Genomic DNA, 19,509 nt, shown 5'->3' on the forward strand with positions numbered 1-19,509 from the left:
GGATCTAGTTCCCCGACCAGGGAACGAACCGGGGCCCCCTGCATTGGGAGCGTGGAGTCTTACCCACCACCAGGGAAGTCCCTAAGAATTTTCCTTATCGCAAAACCAATATTATAACAGCACTGAAGAAATATTTTAACAGAAAAATAAAGACCCATCATAATTCTCCACCATTAGATCCAACCGTTGGTCATCCAATCGTGACTTTGGGCAAGACAGTTAGGAGCTTGCCAAGGTAGGATGGTGTCCTGCCTCGGGGGGATCTACTTTAGGAAGCCTCTGGAAGGGCCAGGTCCTCAGGCCAGCCCACCTGTGAAGGCCCGGGTTGGTGGAGGTAAGGGGTGGGGGGGACCCTTTATCTCTCGATCTCCCTTCAGTGGAGAAAGAGATGGTAGGATGGGCGAAAAGGTGAGTAACACGGAGACCCTGCAGGAAGTCATCTCCCCAAATCTTCTCACGCGATGTCTTGGTGGGCTGATGGAAAACAGTTTCTTGCTTGCCTTTGCAGTCACCTATATAAGAAGAACCTTGATGTGACCAAAATCCGAAAGGGAAAACCTCAGCCACTTCTCAGAGTGGATGACCATGATTTCACCATGAGGCCCGCCTTTGGAGGTAAGACTGCGTCCTCCCCTCAGCCCTCTGGGGACTGATCCCAGGGCTGCTTCCTGCTGCTCCTGCACTGGGTTCCCTCAGACACAGCCCTCCCCCCGGGGTCCCTGATTTCCCCCCTCACACTCAGAGAAGCCCAGCTGGCTCCCAGTCACTAATTATCCCCAGGAGAAAAGAGCTGAAAGGAAGTGAGTGGAGAGGGCTGTTGAGAAAAGGACCTGAGGGTGATTAAGCTGTTTACATTCAGGGAGGCCCAGCACTGCTGCTGCCAACTTTCCTTTATGAAAAAAATAAGAGCATAAGAGCTGCATGGGCAGGGGGCAGGGGGAGGGTGGGTGGCAGGGCTGGAGCATCCACACAGAAAAGGACCCCCCGGCTCTGCTATCCCGTGCCTGGCTGGGAATTTGGGGTTCTGAGGGGGGCCCCCTGCTTGCCAATGCAGCGACAGTTTAACGCCTGGCAAAGCTCCCTTGCAGAATTGCCCCAAAGGAGCTTCCCTGCTTCGGCGGGGTGGGGAGGAGTGGTGGCCGGAACAGGAGGAATGCCACAGAGGGGAGGGGGCTGGGAAAGGAGCCAGCTATCTGCACCCACCAGGCAGGGAGAGGGATTAGAACTGTGGAATGCATGAGACACGGGGCCCACGTCCCCCCTGTGCAGGTGGGGAAACTGAGGCCCAGAGCATGGCCAATGATGGGCCTCCGGCCAGAGAGACCCAGGCAGACGGGTTTCCATTTCCCCTTTATCTCGCTCTCAGGTGCAAACGTTCTCCCGGGGCAGCAGGAAGAAGTAGAGGTGACTTGTGGGCAAGTCACCGACGCGCTCTGAGCTTCTGCTTGCTGGTTTGTGAAATGGGGATAGTAATCCGTCCATCTGGGGTTGCTGTCAGGATTAAACGAGATAATGTATGTAAAGCCCTGGCACATACAGGCTCACAGCCCCTTAGAAAAACCCAGCTGTCAGGCCTCCCTCTTGTGACTGTTAGGGGATTAGGACATTAATTTATCCCAGGGGCCGTTGCATTTTACAAGGACTCAAAGCCTCCCACTCAGTTCCCTGAGGCCTGACACCTGCCGAGCAGGAGAAGAGAGCAGGTGACAGATGACAAGCCCCTGCCTCTTCCTCCTGCCCCCGATGGAATGCTGCACAGCTAGGGGTTCTGGTGCCCTCGAGGGCTTGTTTTGGGTAATGCCACCAAAGAGTTTTTTCTAAAATTCAATAACATTTCCGTGAATAAGCAGCTCTAAAATTAGCTGTATGCGCTCCAGGAAGTCCAAGCGAGACATCCTTGCTCCCCTTGCCTTTCTTCTAGAGGGTCGGGTAAGATGCAGAGGGCGACTGGAACCAGGTTGACAAACAACAGCATTAGTGACCACGAACAACTTCTAGTGACTTCTGTTTCAGGCACCATTCTACTCAGGGTACTTACAGACACGATCTGACTTCATGCCTCACAACTCCGTGAAGTAGGTACTATTATTATGCCCAGATGGGGAAACTGAGGCACGGAGAGGTGAGGTGACTGGTCCAGGTCACACAGCTGCTGAGGCAGGCCCACTCTCCTAGCTGGGTCTCTTTCTTACCCCCTCAATCCGCATGTCCCCCAGTGCTGGGCCACTAGGCAGAGCAGGCGTGTTTAGGGCTCACATGGAATACTCCTAGGGGCCCCTGATAAGATGTTATTTTAAAGTCAGAAGAAAAAAATAAAATTTTAGGTAGAAGAAAATGTTAATATATAATAGTAATATATTCATCTTTATACCACCACAGTTGTATGCTTTTTACATGTTTTTTTCTGGTGGAAGGGCCCACGAAGGCAAAAGTACCCAGCACCCTCAAAAGTCACAACGTGACCCTGCCTCGGCGCACAGTGTTGTAGGGCAGCTGTGTGTGTCTGGGTGTGGGTGATCTTCTGAATAACACATTGTAACTTTCTGACGGAGGCTGATGTTGCGGCAGGAGCCTGAGCCATCACCCGGTTAGGACTTTCAGTTTACAGAAGAAGAGCCTGGGGTCCAGGGGGTTAAGTGATGGCCACAGAACAACTGGGGGCAGAACTTGGGTTTCCTCTGTGATGTCACATGCAAAAGTGAAAGCCTCATTAAAACGCCCTCCTCCTCTGGGAGAAAGCCGGGAAAGCCAGGAGCTGGCTCTCAGGACCGGCAGGTGAAATCCTGCCACGTTTCCAGAAAACCCAGCTCTGAGTAGAATCATCCAACAGGCTGCATGCAGCCTCAGTCAGGGTGCTCCTTCTTCAAGCCACGTTTGAGGAGCAAATTGGACTTCCTGTATCCTGATCCCCGCAACTTCTGGTGTCGCCCAGAGTGTGGAGGATGAGGACAGTCCCTTGCCCCTGCCTGAGTGAGCCTCTGAGGCTGGGAAAGACCCTGACTTTAGGGAAAGCCGCCAGGGAAGGAGGTGTCACCTCCAGCAGGTGCGGTAAGACCTGAGGCTCTTACACATCAGCTGTCAAGATCTCGGTCACCAAAGCCAAGGGAGGGGGCTACTCCTCCTTCCCAAGCCCTCCCCCCAGAGCAGCTGGTCTTCTGGGCACCTTTTCTCCCCTGCAGGGCTTTCCTGGATGTCTAGATGTCACTTGGATGAAATAGGACCAGGGGAGCACATGGTGAGGTACACACACATGAACTCATAAATAAGAATCTTTGCAACCCGTGGAGTCCTGGCTGTTGCCAATCTGGCTCCCTGTGCACCGATGCCGAATAAAAATACGGAGACAGAGAACTGGAAGATAAGAAATAGAGAGGCTTTTGATTTTCCTCGCCAGGCAAACGGAAGACACAGGAGGCTAACGCCTCAAGAACTGTGCCCGCGTATATGATAAGGATCAAAAGTAGTGAAGGTCTTACATTTCTTTTCTTCTGCAAATTCATGGCCAAAGCTGTCATCAGGCTCAGCACCCGGGTCTGGTGTCCCTGAAGTTATCAGCCCGTGAACTCCTTTCTGAGATGAAGAGTGCTACAAGGGAGTGTAGGGGGAGAAGAAAGGCCAGGTGCAATGGGTAATTTGTATGGAGTCAAAGAGTAATCAGCTTTGTGAAGGACAAGTCTAGCTACAAGTGTTTGTTAGTAGTAACAGCTAAACAGTAACCAAGATTGCTTAACTCTTTCAGACCTGTTTATGTTGTTTCCCCAGGCTGTTCATTGTTTCCTTATTTTCCTTGTTTATCAGAAAGGTCTCATTTCTATTTTTGCTGCAACATGGCCAAGCAGGCTGGGTGGGGCCATCGGAGGAGGGAGCTTCCCACCGCCTGGGGTTCCAATGATTGCCATAATCCATAGTCCCTGGAGCATCTGCAGATGGTTTAGAGCCAAGAAGCCTTCCTTGCAGGTCCTCCTGAGGGTCTCCATTCCATTCAGCCCCTTACTCCTGCGCAGAGGCACTGGCCAGGGGGTGGGTGTGTCTCTGAGGAAGGAGGCTTGCAGACAGCACATAGATGGCTCTGTGTGAGTAAGAGAAAGCCCGCCTTCCTTGGGGGCAGCCCTGTGCCAGATACCTGGTCCAAAGCGGAGCCTGGGCTCAACCGGCCCTAATGCCGGCCCAGCCCAACACGCCCCTCTAAAGAGCAGCTATGCACACTCAGCAGGCCGTGCCAACAAGATGCCCATCAACAATTGTGGGGTATGTGTTGCATCCCTGTCTTCTCTTCCTAACTTGTTTTTCGAAGAGGGGCTTCCTTGTGGACTGACATTTAAAAATAATTGCTAGAGAGGAATTTGCCTAAGACTAGATACCTCTCGGATGACCTTTTCCGTCTGGAAAAAGAAAAGATTAAAAATCTAGCAGCTTCCTAATAATCCCAGGGATCAGTTGAAACAAAAATATCTGGTCTAAGCTCCCAGCTGCCTGGTTCGCTGGTGTGTCCTGGTTAGGAGAACCTCCAGAGGCCTGGGGTTTCCCCTCCATTTGTTAGGAGAAAGAGTGCAACGCTGATTTTTTAAAATTAAAATTAAAAAGATTGGGCTAAAACATACATAGCATAAAATGGACCATTTTAACCATATAGTTCAGTGGTGAAAGAATATTCACGTTGTGTAATCGTCACCAGCATACATCTCCAGAACTTTTTCATCTTCCTAAATTGTCAATGAAACAATAACTTTTTTTTAAAAATAAATTTATTTTTGGCTGTGCACGGGCTTTCTCTAGTTGCAGTGAGCAGGGGCTGCTCTTCGTTGCGGTGCGCGGGCTTCTCATTGCGGTGGCTTCTCTTGTTGTGGAGCACGGGCTCTAGGCACGTGGGCTCCAGTAGTTGTGGCTTGCGGGCTCTAGAGCGCAGGCTCAGTAGTTGTGGCGCACGGGCTTAGTTGCTCAGCGGTATGTGGGATCCTCCTGGACCAGGGATCGAACCCGTGTCCCCTGCATTGGCAGGCAGATCCTTAACCACTTCACCACCAGGGAAGTCCCGAAACAATAACTCTTTACTCCTGCTTCCCCCTGCCCCTGGCAACCACCATTCCACTTTCTGCCTCTATGAATTTGACCGCTCTAGGTTTCTCATGTTAGTGGAATCATACAGTATTTGTCTTTTTGTGACTGGCTTATTCACTTAGCATTACGCCTTCAAGGTTCATCCATGTTGCAGCGTGTAAGGCCAAATAATATTCCATTGTATGAATATATCACATCTTGTTTAATTGCCATTCATCTGTCAATGGACATTTGGGTTGTTTTTGCCTTTTGGCTCCCGGGAATAATGCTGCCATGAACATGTGTGTGCAAACATCTATTCAAGACCCTGTTTTCAATTCTTTGGGGTATATACCCGGAAGTGGAATTGCTGGGTCCCATGGTAGTTCTATGTTTCGTTTTTTCAGGAACTCCCACACTTTCTTCTACAGCAGCTGCATCAGTTTACATCTTCACCAGCATGATACTGATTTTTAATTCAAACTGTAGAGATGGAAATGGAAGGTAAAGGAGGGGTGTGATGTCATCACGGATTCTTTTGAACTACATCCAAGGAGTTTGTTAGGATGGTCAGGAAGTGACCACAAAGTAGGTTAGGTTCTCCAACCAAAATACTTTAACTTTCATTCATAAGACAAGTACGGTGTGTTTTGGAGCTGTTATGTGTGAAGCAGGGTCCGTGGCATTCGGGGACCCAGCAGTGAGCAAGACAGCCACAGTCCTTGGAGTGTCAATGCTCTGCTCGGGGAGACCAGTGTTAATGAAATCCTCACATCAAGTTGTTAAATTATGGAGAGCTGCTGGAAGGACAGGGGAGCCGTGGGGTGCAAGCAGCAGGGTCTGGCCATGGGCACCAGGGAAGGGTGGCCCCGAGGAGCCTGGGAGGACGAAGGCCAAGGAGCCACCCTTGCCGGGAAGGGTGTGCATTCGGTCACTCCGCCTGACACGACAGAGTGTTCCCAGGAAGCTAACAGTCTACAAGGGAAACAGAGAAATGACTAAGTGCAGTCAAGTATCACAGAAGCAATGTAGGGCATCTCTGCTGACGGGGGGAATTGAGTGGTCAGTTCCGTCCAGAGAGAGGAAACCAGCAAGCTGGCAGTGACGCCTTCATTCAGGAGGCGATGCTTGCAATAAGTCAGGAAAGATGCGCAGGGGGTGAGCCCAGCGGGTGGGAGGGAAGGAGGGATCAGGGAGGAGGGCGCTCCCGGATAACAGGAGGGCAGCGGAATGCGAGCAGCGTGTGTGTGCGTGTGTGTGTGTGTGTGTGTGTGTGTGTGTGTGTGCATATGTGTGTAGAGGGGGCAGTGCAGCCCAGGCTGCGGAAGGGCAAGATGATACCTGTGCTTTAGAAAGCTCCTTGAGGGTCTGCTAGGAGGAGGCTGGAGCAGCTAAGAATGGATGCGGGACGCTAGCTGGCCACTTCAGCCATGGTCCAGGTCTGAGTTGATGGGGGTTAAGCTAAGGCCTAGAAAGAACGGATAAAGAAGATGTGTGGCTTCCCCAGTGGCGTAGTGGTTAAGAATCCGCCTGCCAATGCAGGGGACTCAGGTTCGAGCCCTGGTCTGGAAAGATCCCACATGCCACAGAGCGACTAAGCCCGTGCACCACAGCTACTGAGCCTGCACACCTAGAGCCCGTGCTCTGCAACAAGAGAAACCACCGCAATGAGAACCCCTCACAACGCAACGAAGAGAAGCCCCCGCTCGCTGCAACTAGAGAAAGCCCACGTGCAGCAACGAAGACCCAACGCAGACAAAAATAAATAACTAAACTAAAAAAAATTAAAAAGATGTGGTACATATATACAATGTAATATTAGCCATAAAAAAATGAAATAATGCCATTTGCAGCAACATGGATGAACCTAGAGATTTTCATACTGAGTGAAGTAAGTGAGAGAGAGAAAGACAAATATCATATGATATCACTCATATGTGGAATCTAATTTTAAAAAATGATACAAATGAACTTATTTACAAAACAGAAACAGACTCACAGATTTCAGAAACAAACTTATGGTTACCAAAGGGAAAATGTTAGGGGGACGGATAAATCAGGAGTTTGGGATTAACATACACACACTACTATACATAAGATAGATAACCAACAAGGACCTACTGTATAGCACAGGGAACTCTACTCAATATTCTGTGATAACCTATATCAGAAGAGAATCTGAAAAAGAATGGATATATGTATATGTATAACTGAGTCACTTTGCTGTACACCTAAAATGAACACAACATTGTAAATCAACTATACTCCAATTAAAAAAAAAAAAGTGGAGGGATCGTGAGAAGTGAAGGAGGGAGACAGCCACTGATGGAACCAGAGGAAGCTGGGACACCTGAGTGTCTGCCTGGGGGCGGCCATCCGCCCAGACGGAGCCCAGGGGAGAGGCATTGGGAAAAGCTACAGTAACAGTGGGGGAACAGTGGAGAGTTTAATGAAGGTCTGTTCACAAACAGGTGGGCAGGGTTAAAGGAAACCAGCAAGCTGGCAGTGAAGCCTTGAGGGCTGGAAGAGTGTGGAGCCTTCAGCAGGTTAGGGGTAGAGGGCAAGAGGAGGGAGCAGTTCCCAGAATCTGGAAAAGAGCCAGAGCCCTGGGAAGGGGGTGCCCTACAGGGGAGCCCTGGCGTCCAGGAGAGGACGGGCCCATGAAGCCTGCAGGGAGGGCTGGGAGAGAGAATCAGTTCCTCTCCTTCTCCTCCAGCCTTCTGAGACCTGCTGGCACCTTCATTGGCTGAACCAACCCTTAGGCAGAAGACGAGGGCCCGCTGTGAGCAGTGGCCATAGGCCAAGGCAGGGGGTCCTGTGTGCAATCACTCACCTGCACTCAGGGCGTGGTCTGTGGGCCAAGAGGACGTGCCCACCTGAGATTTCCCTTCTAGGCCACACTTGGGTACTGGGACCCAGAATCATGTCCACACAGCCCGGAGCCCACCTCGGGACCTGCCCGGGCCTCCTCCCTAGGTGAGCCCCGGGGGTGGGGGTGGGTGCTGTACTGCGCATGCGGGGTCCCCCCTCCCCCCTCCCCTCCCCTTCCCCCTCCCCTCCCCTTCCCCCTCCCCTCCCCGCCCCCCCACGCCCCCCCGGTGCTGAGAGGGGGCTGAAGGCTGCCTTTCAGACGGCTTTGGATAGAGCTCAGATAGTGGGCAGAGGTGTCCACCGGCACACGCCAGCCTCTTCTCTGTGCCGGCTGCTGCTGTGGGTGGGAAAAGGGCAGCTCCGGAGCTGGGCCCGCTCTCCCTACCCTGCCATGTCCCGGCTGGAGCTCCCAGGAGTCAGAGTTCTGAGGCTGGGCTTGGCCTTCCGGGTTGATATGAACGTGTATTTGTCAAAGCAGTAGGCGAGGCTATATATCGTTCTGCAGTTTCTTAGCTTGATTTATAACCTTTAGACATTCAAGCATGTGGCATATGGGCCCCCACTTGTACGCCTGCCTGGGGGTGGGTTTGTAAATGTGGACGCTGCCCTTAGTGCTCAGCTGCCCCGCACAGAGCAGGGCGGAGTGTGGGTCTGCTTTCCCAGAGGGGCAACGGCTGGACCGGCCGAGATTGAGTGAGCAGGGAAGGTGGGACCAGGGGCAGGTCGGGGCAGTGGCTGGGCCTGCAGTACTCTCCCCATGTCAGCTTCTAGAGCACAGGAGAACCCTCCCTGCGCCACATGCAACCACCAAAGGGCTGATGTAGGAGACGAAATATTGGCTCCTGTGCTTCCTTGAGATAATTGCAAAACCCATACTTCCGGCCATCACCTAGGGAACCTGCTGATCTTCTATCAGCTTTCTCTTAGGTGACTCAGGCAGGGGGCTGTGGAGACCTTGCTGATTTTGCTCCCCTCCTCCTGCCCTTTCCCCTCCTAGATCAACCAAGTTGAATCAACCCATGCATCACAGTGTCTCTCAGATCTGCCCCCTCACACCACACATTCTCAATGCCTTCTTGGGGGGGTGAAAAAAATCTTAGACATTACCATGGTTGTGGCCCTCCAAAGCTCCACCTTCCCTTCCCATCTTATTCCTTAGTATTTAATTTAAATTTAACTGAATTCATACTTAAATAAATTAAATTTTCTCTTTCGTCGATGATAATGATAAGAAGGTTGGAAGCACTACTGACACCAACACAATGGCCCCCAAACCACACCTCATAGCCAAATTCACGTTCTGGAAACACCCCTTCCCTGTGCTGCTCCCTCAGAAACTTCAGGGCTTCCCATATTCTACGGGATGAAATGCAGACCCGCCTCTCCCCTCTGTGTCCGGAAAGTTCCACGGTCTGGCCCAGCTGCCTCCCCAGCTTACCTCCCCCTGACAGGACTCTTCTGTCGTAGAAGGCTCTCTCTTGCTGTACGTCCGTGCTCGAGTCTGCTATGAACATCTGTCCATGGTGGCCCCCCTGCGCTGTCCTGCTTCATCTGACAGCCTGTTAGATGAAAGAGAAATTAAGGAAAGAATCCCATTCACCATTGCAACAAAAAGAATAAAATACCTAGGAATAAATCTACCTAGGGAGACAAAAGACCTGTATGCAGAAAACTATAAGACACTGATGAAAGAAATTAAAGATGATACAAACAGATGGAGAGATATACCATGTTCTTGGATTGGAAGAATCAATATTGTGAAAATGACTATACTACCCAAAGCAATCTACCGATTCAGTGCAATCCTTATCAAATTACCAATGGCTTTTTTTTTACAGAACTAGAACAAAAAAATCTTAAAATTTGTGTGGAGACACAAAAGATCCTGAATAGCCAAAGCAATCTTGAGGGAAAAAAAAATGGAGCTGGAGGAATCAGACTCCCTGACTTCAGACTATACTACAAAGCTACAGTGATGAAGATAATATGGTACTGGCACAAAAACAGAAATATAGATCAATGGAACAGGATAGAAAGCCCAGAGATAAACCCACGCTCCTATGGTCAACTAATCTATGACAAAGGAGGCAAGGATATACAATGGAGAAAAGACAGTCTCTTCAATAAGTGGTGCTGGGAAAACTGGACAGCTACATGTAAAAGAATGAAATTAGAACACTCCCTAACATCATACACAAAAATAAACTCAAAATGGATTAAAGACCTAAATGTAAGACCGGACATTATAAAACTCTTAGAGGAAAACATAGGAAGAACAGTCTTTGACATAAATCACAGCAAGATGGTTTTTGACCCACCTCCTAGAGAAATGGAAATAAAAACAAGAATAAACAAATGGGACCTAATGAAACTTAAAAGCTTTTGCACAGCAAAGGAAACCATAAACAAGACCAAAAGACAACCCTCAGAATGGGAGAAAATATTTGCAAATGAAGCAACAGGCAACCAAAATACATAAACAGCTCATGTAGCTCAATATCAGAAAAACAACCCAATCCAAAAATGGGCAGAAGATCTAAACAGACATTTCTAAAGAAGACATACAGATGGCTAAGAGGCACATGAAAAGCTGCTTGAAATCACTAATTATTAGAGAAATGCCAATCAAATCTACAACGAGGTATCACCTCACACCAGTTAGAATGGGCATGATTAGAAAATCTACAAACAACAAATGCTGGAGAGGGTGTGGAGAAAAGGGAACCCTCTTGCACTGTTGGTGGGAATGTAAATTGACACAGCCACTATGGAGAACAGTATGGAGGTTCCTTAAAAAACCAAAAATAGAATTACCATATGACCCAGCAATCCCACTACTGGGCATATACCCTGAGAAAACCATAATTCAAAAAGACACATGCACCCCAGTGTTCATTGCAGCACTATTTACAATAGCCAGGTCATGGAATCAACCTAAATGCCCATCGACAGGTGAATGGATAAAGAAGATGTGGTACATATATTACTCAGCCATAAAAAGGAACGAAATTGGGTCATTTGTAGAGACGTGGATGGACCTAGAGACTGTCATACAGAATAAAGTAAGTCAGAAAGAGAAAAACAAATATTGTATATTAACGCATATATGTGGAATCTAGAAAAATGGAACAGATGAACCGGTTTGCAAGGCAGAAATAGAGACACAGATGTAGAGAACAAACGTATGGACACCAAGGGGGGAAAGCGGGGAGTGGGGGTGAGGGGGTGGGAGGGTGGGAGGGGGTGGGATGAACTGGGAGATTGGGATTGACATGTATACACTAATATGTATAAAATAGATAACTAATAAGAACCTGCTGTATAAAAAATAATTTTTTTAATAAAATTTAAAAAAAAAAAAGGAATGCTCTGGTCAGCATAATGCATTCGTTAGAGCAGGGGCTCTGGAGGTGGACCCCTGGGATCAGCTTGTGGTGTGCCTCTCTCTGATGGGGACCTCCGTCGCTTCTCTAGTCCTCAGATTCTCACCTGTAGAATGGAGGTAATATCAGTACCTTCCTCACCAGATTGTCATGACGATGGACTCAAGTGTCCTACAGGAAGCACTGAACATAGCAGAGACCGTGTGTGTGTGTGTGTGTGTGTGTGTGTATGTGTGTGTGTGTGTGTGTGTTGGGGGGGAAGGGGATGGCGGAGGCAGTGCATCAAAGCACTGGTTGCTGACGTGATAAAGACATGGCTACGGCCCCAGGGAGCTCATGGCCTCCTAGACTCACAGCATACGCTCCCTTAGGGCCTCTCCTGGGATAAAGGCTTGTACTGTTACTGCTATGATCTCTTCTGCTCACAACGCTTCTGACTCAAATGTGTGGGTTTTCCGCACCAAGCAATTCCCCCGTTGTCTGTGGACACCAGCTGGTGTCCTACAATTTAATTCAGTTCTAACACTACCTGGGGTTAGTGCAGACACCACAGGTTAAGGGCTCAGGCCCAGAAGACTGCCCCTCAGTTCAGATACCAATCACAAGTAGTGGGTCCCCGAGCTCTCCGACTTGGCTGCAAAATTGAGGGTTCCCACAACCCCCTTCTCAGGTGTGATAATTTGCTATAATGGCTCATAGAATCAGGGAAACACTTTACTTATGGTTCCCAGCTTATTCTAAAGAACATTATATAAGACACAGATGGATAGCGGATGAAGAGGGGCATAGGGTGAGAACCGGAAGGGTACTGAGCTCGGGGGTTTCTGTCCCGCGGAGTTGGGGGCACTACCTTCCTGGCATGTGGATGTGTTCACCAACCAGGAAGCTCACCGAACCCTGTCGTTCAGGGGTTTTATGGATGTTCCACTGTAGACGCGATTGATGAAATCATTGGCCACTGGTGATTAACTCAACCTCCAGCCGCTCCCCCCTCCCCCTCCTTGGGAGTTGGGAGGTGGGGCTGAAAGTTCCAACCCTCTAATCACATGGCTGTTCCTTGGCAACCAGCCCCATCTTGAAACTATCCAGGAGCCCAGGAGAGCCACCACACTAGCATAAACTCAGGTGTGGTTGGTAAGGGGTTGTTATAAATAACAAAATACACTCCTCTCACCCCTCTCACTCAGGAATTTACAAGGGTTTTAGGAGCTCTGTGCCAGGAACTGGGGCTGAGGACCAAATACATATTTCTCATTATATCACAATATCACATCATGATATCACAACTGCTGTGTCACTTTGCAAGGTTAATGCCTAGTTACGTCTCCAGCTGGGCTGTCTCCAATGTGATGCCTTCTTAGGGAATTTTCTAGGAACCCATGTGTTTCACCCAGTATACTTTAGCTCCACCCCCATTTAAGGTGCCCTCTGTGTTTGGGGCACCCAGACTGTGAGGGGAGACCCTCCCGAATGCTCCCATGCTCTACTCCGTAGCCTTCAACCCCTGAACTTCCAAGCCACTGGAGTCTGGCCACCAAGGCCCCAAATGCCACTCAGCTGGCCCAGCTGAGGCCCATGGAGCCAGTTCAAGGCAGGGTCATGCCTCATTTTGGAGCCGGCGTCTCCTTCCCGAATGCTTCTCAGGCCTCCCTGGCTCTGCCTCCCCTGTTCCCCATGCTGGGTAAGGTCTAGTGCTTCATTGTTACAGTGAATGGGTTAGAGAGCCAAAGCTAGGGAGAAAGCCAGCCTTCTGAGTCTCCGGCAGCCTTCTTCCCAGGATCTGCTGCCCTCAGAGGAGACCCCTCTGATTCCTCCTCATTGCCCTTGGCCCTTCCCTTCTGGAGCACAAACCCTCACTCACACTCACACCCTGTTCCCATTACCAAATTGAACTTGGGTCCACTTGGCCACCTCATAGCAAAGTCAGTCTACTGTCCCTGGGTTGTGGTGAAGGGCAGCTTGTGCTCCAAAGACCTGACCACCCTGATTCCTTTCAGGGAAGGGTTTCTAAAGGCAACATTTGGAGTAAGTGTTGCAACTTGTGGACTTCCTTCTGTTTGGGTGGTGGTGGGGTACCAGGGAGAGGCTTGGGGAATCTTAATCATCAGCCTTTTGGTTCCAACCAGTCTGCATGTGATCACCATCCTCCACTTGGGTGGGGGGGGTCTTAGTTTCTGCAGAACAGCTCAAAGATATGGGTCAGATCATTATATATGCCCATTGAAGAGGAACTAGGACTCTGTTTTATCGCTGAACTATTGTTTAAGCTGTCATTACTCTTCTTGTTTGACTGCTCTTCCTTTGTTTCTGCATTCCCTCACTTCCCTGATTAGTAACTGCTTGAGACTGGCACTCAGGGAAGGCCTAGGAGAATAAAGCCTTTTTCTACAAAAAAGAAATGGGGCACATGGTAGGGGGTATTGTACCCAAGAGGGCCTCACAGGGTCCTGTTCAGGTTCAACTGCCACATTTCTTTGGTACTCCTCAATCATCAGGGGAACAAGGGCAGGACAAGAAAGGGAACAAAGTTTTGGACAGAGGCGTTAATGATAAACTCGGCAGAGGAACTCAGTTTCAGTGGGACTCAGTTTCACAACTACTGGCTCCTTCCCCTAAAATTAAACTCCTCTTCCTGGCCTCTTCTTCCTCTTCAATCCCCTCCAGGCAATCTCACTCCTTCCCTCCCTGACCCCATTTAACCCCGGTGACCAAGCAGGTCACCATGCGCCTGAAGGACGGGGTGCTGGGCAGTGGGGCAGGGCTGGGCCCCGAATAGACAAGTCTGTTTGGGATGTTAAATTTAAGAACTTGGTTAGATATCCAGGGGGGACCTCTGTTAGACTTCAACAACAACAGGGTCAGAGTCCGGGTCAGAGATCGAGCCCAGGAGGGGCCCAAGGACCTCAGAGAAGGAGCCAGGGAAGAGCTGTGTCACAGAGATGGAAGAGGGAGGGGGTTTCAGCTAAGGAGGTTGGTCATGGGAGGGAGGTCAGGCTTGGGAAAAGACTGCTCGACTCAGCAAGTATTATGGGGGAAGGAAGTCATGGATAGGTAGGAAGTGGAGCCAGCTGGTGGAGATGGGATCGTGAAAAAGTTTGAAAACAAGAGAAAAATGGTAACCAGGACATGGGACGTTGTAAAATCTCACTCCTGGGGGTTCCTTAAAGATCAGTTGTCCAGGGCTTCCCTGGTGGTGCAGTGGTTGAGAGTCCACCTGCCGATGCAGGGGACACGGGTTTGTGCCCCGGTCCGGGAAGATCCCACATGCCGCGGAGCGGCTGGGCCCGTGAGCCATGGCCACTGAGCCTGCGTGTCCGGAGCCTGTGCTCCGCAGCGGGAGAGGCCGCAACAGTGAGAGGCCCGCGTACAGCAAAAAAAAAAAAAAAAAAGATCAGTTGTCTAGTGCCCTCAGACTTGACTGTGGATCAGCATCACTGCAGGACTTGTGATGTCTCCGGTGCAGGAGGCTCAGGGTGGGCCAAGAATTGCATCTCTAACAAATGCCTGGTGACGCTGATGCTGCTTGTGGAAGGGAGAGCCCCTGACTGAGTCCAGCCTCGCCCACCCCACCCCAGGTGGATGGTTAAATGCCTGCCACATGGCACTCACTGCCTGCTCAGGAAGCAGTGCTCACCATGAGAAAAGTCAGGCCTCTTTTAAAACTGAAATGTTTGATTACACCCAACAATAAGGGAAAGTGTCTCAACCAATATTTCAAATTAACTCAGACTTTGCAAGAAGTCCTCAAGGAAAGGTAAGGGCCATGGAGGAAAGTCAAGCCATGCAACCTGCAGCGATGAAAATTTTATAGTGTTGTTGCGTGTAACTATACATTCCATTGTATGAATATACCACAATGTATTTAACCTATTCTGTAGATAGACTGCGTCATGAGGTTTATATAGCTTCCATTTTGCTGGATAATGCCTTCTAAGGTAGTTGTACCAATTTACACCCACCACTGGCAGAGTATGAGCGTTCCTGTTGCTCCATATCCTTATCAACACTTGGTGTAGCTACTCTCATATGAGCCAAGTTTGTTAGTATATAGTAGTAATATCTCATTGTGGTTCTAAGGGAGCTGTTAATGCAGTTGAGAACTTTCTCATTTGTCTATTGTTTATTTCTTCTTTTGCAAAATGCCTATTCAAATCTCTTGCCCCTTTTTGTATTGGATTGTCTGATTTTTTCTTAATGGAACTCTTAGGAGTTTTTAATTTTATTTTATTTTTTAATTTTTTTGCGGTATGCGGGCCTCTCACTGCTGTGGCCTCTCCCGTTGCGGAGCACAGGCTCCGGACGTGCAGGCTCAGCGGCCATGGCTCACGGGCCCAGCCGCTCCACGGCATGTGGGATCTTCCCGGACCAGGGCACGAACCCGTGTCCCCTGCATCGGCAGGCGGACTCTCAACCACTGCACCAGCAGGGAAGCCCCCTATCACATCCTTTTTATTGTCCAACCTATTCTTTATGTTCTCTCTTTTTTTTCTCCTTCCTTTCTTGCTTTCATTTAGACTGATTATTTTTGGTTATACCTATTTTTATACCCATTTTGGCTTTTTTTTTGGTTATACCTATTTTGGCTTTTTTTACCTATTTTAGTTTTGAAAATATATACCCTTACTACTTTTTTTTTGTGGTTCCCTAGAAAACAACATGAGTCTTTGGCTTATAGTACTAGGATGTTAAGTAACTATTTTTACTGTCCTCCAGACAATGCAAAGACCTCAGAACACTTTCACTCCATTTATACCTCTCCCTTCTTAAATGTTGTATATTTTTATTCAGTTTTCTCAATCCTACAACACATGGTTAATATTGTTTTATATAGTCAGTGTTCCCTTAGAATCATGCATATATTTACTGTTTTTGTTGGTCTTTCATTCTTGCATCTCCAGCTTTCTTTCTGGATCATGCTCCTTCTGCTTGAAAAACACCTTCATTTAGGGCAGGATGCCTGTTGGCAAATTCTGTTTTAATTTGTCTTAAAATTCTACTTCACATTTATTCTTGTAGTCAGTGGAGAAGAAGTGACATATAGCTTTATTTCAAAAATGGATAAATCCCTAACGTGTGCTTTCCAGGACCATGTGAGGAGAAATAATTGCAGAAAGGCTAGGAACCAAGAATAGCTCTTGGCTAAACACGTATTTCCCTTCTGAATTTGTTGCCTCACTGGCTATACTGCCTGAAATTCCACCAATGACTTCCATTTGGCTCACCAGATCCCTCTCTGAAAGTAGAAAAACCCACGTCAGAGTACAGGGGCCAAGGCACAAATGCCTAGTTAGCTTATTTTCTTTCTAACACCTTATAGGACTCAATCATACTCTAAACATAAAACTGCTCACAGAAAAAGGAGAAAGACCGGTAATTTGGAAGAATTTCTCGAAAATCAGGTTGGGAAGGGCCACAAAATGAAGAGCTCGGGAGATCCTGGGGGTGGAGCGTTAGTCTTGGGCTGTGGGGCAAGTCAGAGGCAAAGGTCACCTCCATTGCACTTGGACCAAGGAGGGCAGAGCTGTTGGTCCCGTTCAAGCTTGGGGTGCGAGTCCCCAAGTGCAGCTCTGGAGCCTCCTGAGCACACAGATGTTTTCCAACAATCCAGGATCCTTGGAGCCTGACCTGCAGTCCCATGTGGGCAATACCTCCAGAGGCTGAACGCCACCCTCACAGCCGTCATCAAATTTCTCTCCAGAAGACGGCTGGAACTGCGGAGAACAAGGCAGGCCCCGGGGGACAGAGAGACACAGTGGCAGGCACCAAGCAAGCTGTTGTACTTTATCTGGAAAATGTCCTTTGCCAAAACCAGCTGCTGGTCAAACACTGTGCCCATTATCTGAAAACCAGGCCACAGGGAAGTGGGTCCAAAGAGGGTGATGGCTATACTGTTTCTGCCCTTTGGCTCTTGGGACGACTGGATGTGGCACTTTAGAGAAAGGGAACAAGGGGGAAAGGTGATGAGGGTTAAGAGCTCCAGCCCTGGGCTGTTTTAATGTCTCAAGTGAAGGAAGGTCCGTCCAGGGGACGGGGAATTAACCAGCCCTGCTTCCCATGGTGATGTTGGGAACACACGGTCCTGCACAGGGGCTCAGGGGTCTGGGTCCTGGGAGGGGGCCCCAGCCAGGCTGCTGGAAGACCCTCCCTCATGTTGCAGGCCCCTCGGGGGAGGAAAGCAGGCCAGTCAGCCCTGAGGAGGGGGCTTCAGCCTCACACTGGCCATTCCACTCTGCCCCTTCAGTGCCCTCCTGGAGCCTGGAGTGAGAGAAGGCTCCGGCTGTTAGAGCAGTCATCTCTCATGGGGCCTGACCTGAGCCCTCGGTTGAGAGCACAGGAAAATTTAAAAATCAGCTTATGACCCAATTTATCTGGGAGGGGAAAAGTAAAAATAAAATGTTGTGGGAATTCCCTGGCGGTCCAGTGGTTAGGACTCGGTGCTTTCACTGCTGTGGGCCCGGGTTCGATCCCTGGTTTAAAAAAAAAAACAAAAAAAACGTTGTGCTCATTTGCTTTCACGTTTAAGAACACAGAAAATAGCCACTAAATCCCACCAGTAATAAATAAAATGCTCCCATTCTATCGGGCTCAGCCACAAGCCCCAAATCTTTCATGGTGGGATTGCAAGTCTTAGCAAACCTACCAGCGGGGAGGTTTGGGGAGAGTCGGCGAGCCCATTCGATGCCCTGGCCCACCAGATCCTGTCGGGATCTCTGATCCTCCTCCCCTGCCTTCAGCCAAAGTCCCCGGCCCTTCCAGTCCTCATTCCCTAAGACCCAGACTCCCCCTGCCACCCTAAGCTTCTCCCAGCTCAGACCACGGTGGGTCGGCACGCCCTGGTCCTGCACTCCCTGGCCAGGGCCCAGAGGACCCAGGCGCAGTGGGCTGGCCTCTCAGGAGGCCCCGCCCAGATGCCGCCTGACGCTCTCAGAGACATTTTTTTGCCTGTGAATGGAATAGCATTCATTAATATGCATGACAGACACAGGTTTTTTTGTTTTCCCCATTTAAGGCTTTTTAAAAAATATTAAAATCTAAAAACACATTTTGTGGAAGCATAAACATACATAATCCAGCTCATCCACTCATGCAACAAGCATGGGTTAAACACTCATGTTGGCCCAGGAGAGGCACTTAAGGTAGACACAGTCCCCGCCCTCATGGAGAAAGCTCGGGCACCCAACCTGCCAGGAAGTAGCAAGAAAACCCTCATGGAATCTGAACCACTGCCTCACCCCTGCTCCGCTCAGGCTCCCCTGGGAAGGGGTTAGGTGCTGTCTGCTTGCCCAGTGCTAGAGAGGAAGGCGCCTTAACCAGCCGTCTTTGCCTCTCTGCAGGCCCTGCCATCCCGGTGGGCGTGGACGTGCAGGTGGAGAGCCTGGACAGCATTTCGGAGGTGGACATGGTAGGAGGCGCGCAAGGCGGGCAGCGCCGGGGCTGGCTGCTGTGGCCAAGGTCCCTTGGGGGCCTGCGGTGGGTGGGGCCACGCTGGGGCAGGCTGCGTCTGGGGGCGGGGCCAGAGCTGAGGGGATAAAGCCGGGATTTGGAGGTTGGCCTAGGTTTAGTAAAATCCAGAGCCTGGCTTCTGCAGCTTCGTGGGTAAAAATAACTTGGGGGCGGTGTGTGTGCGGTGTGTGTGTGTGTGTGTGTGTGTGTGTGTGTTAAATGCAGATCCAAGGCCCCGCCCCAGACTTCCTGATTCGGTTTATGGGGGTGAGGCCCAGCCCTCTACGTCCTGAACACGCCCCTTTAGCGGTGTGAGGGGCTGTACCCGCCACACTTGGAGGAGCGCCGGAGGTGGATGTTGTTCCCCTTCGAATTCTGTAGGTCTCTGCGCGCCAACGCCCGCTGGGAGCACAGCTTCTCGGCTCACTCCTTGGCAGCGCCCAGCAGGCTCAGGCGGGTACCGGAGCGTCTTTGAAGAAGCCTCGTTTCAGCTGAGACCTGACAGCTGTAGGGAGGGCCAAGCAAGAGCGCATACGAGGTCTCTGAGGCAGAAGAACAGGGAGTTTGCAAACTGAAAGAGTGGCGGACAAAACGGGGAAGAGAGGGGCTGCAGAGGTGGGCCAGTGGGGCGGTGCCCCCCTCCACGGGCGGGCCTCCGGGACAGGCAGGAGGAGCCTGGGTGTGGTTGGCAGAGCAGACGTGGGCCACCGCATGCGTCCTTCCAGCCTTCCTTCACCTGCTCCTGGAACAGGCTCTTTTGGGTAGTTATTTATTC

The 19,509-nt window shown here is 50.0% G+C and overlaps 1 protein-coding gene across 1 annotated transcript in view; it reads left to right on the top strand.

The window, feature by feature from the left end:
• Positions 1-515: 515 nt before the first annotated feature.
• LOC136131811 (gamma-aminobutyric acid receptor subunit rho-2) overlaps positions 516-19,509 on the top strand; it is a 30,310-nt gene continuing 11,316 nt past the window's right edge. Inside the window, exons 1-2 of the mRNA XM_065888604.1 lie at positions 516-615; positions 18,626-18,693. Of these exons, the coding sequence (XP_065744676.1) occupies positions 597-615; positions 18,626-18,693 (87 nt within the window). The 5' untranslated portion in view covers positions 516-596. The remainder of the gene's footprint in view (positions 616-18,625; positions 18,694-19,509) is intronic.

Source organism: Phocoena phocoena, chromosome 12 (assembly GCF_963924675.1).
Source record: "Phocoena phocoena chromosome 12, mPhoPho1.1, whole genome shotgun sequence".
Taxonomy (NCBI): domain Eukaryota; kingdom Metazoa; phylum Chordata; class Mammalia; order Artiodactyla; family Phocoenidae; genus Phocoena; species Phocoena phocoena.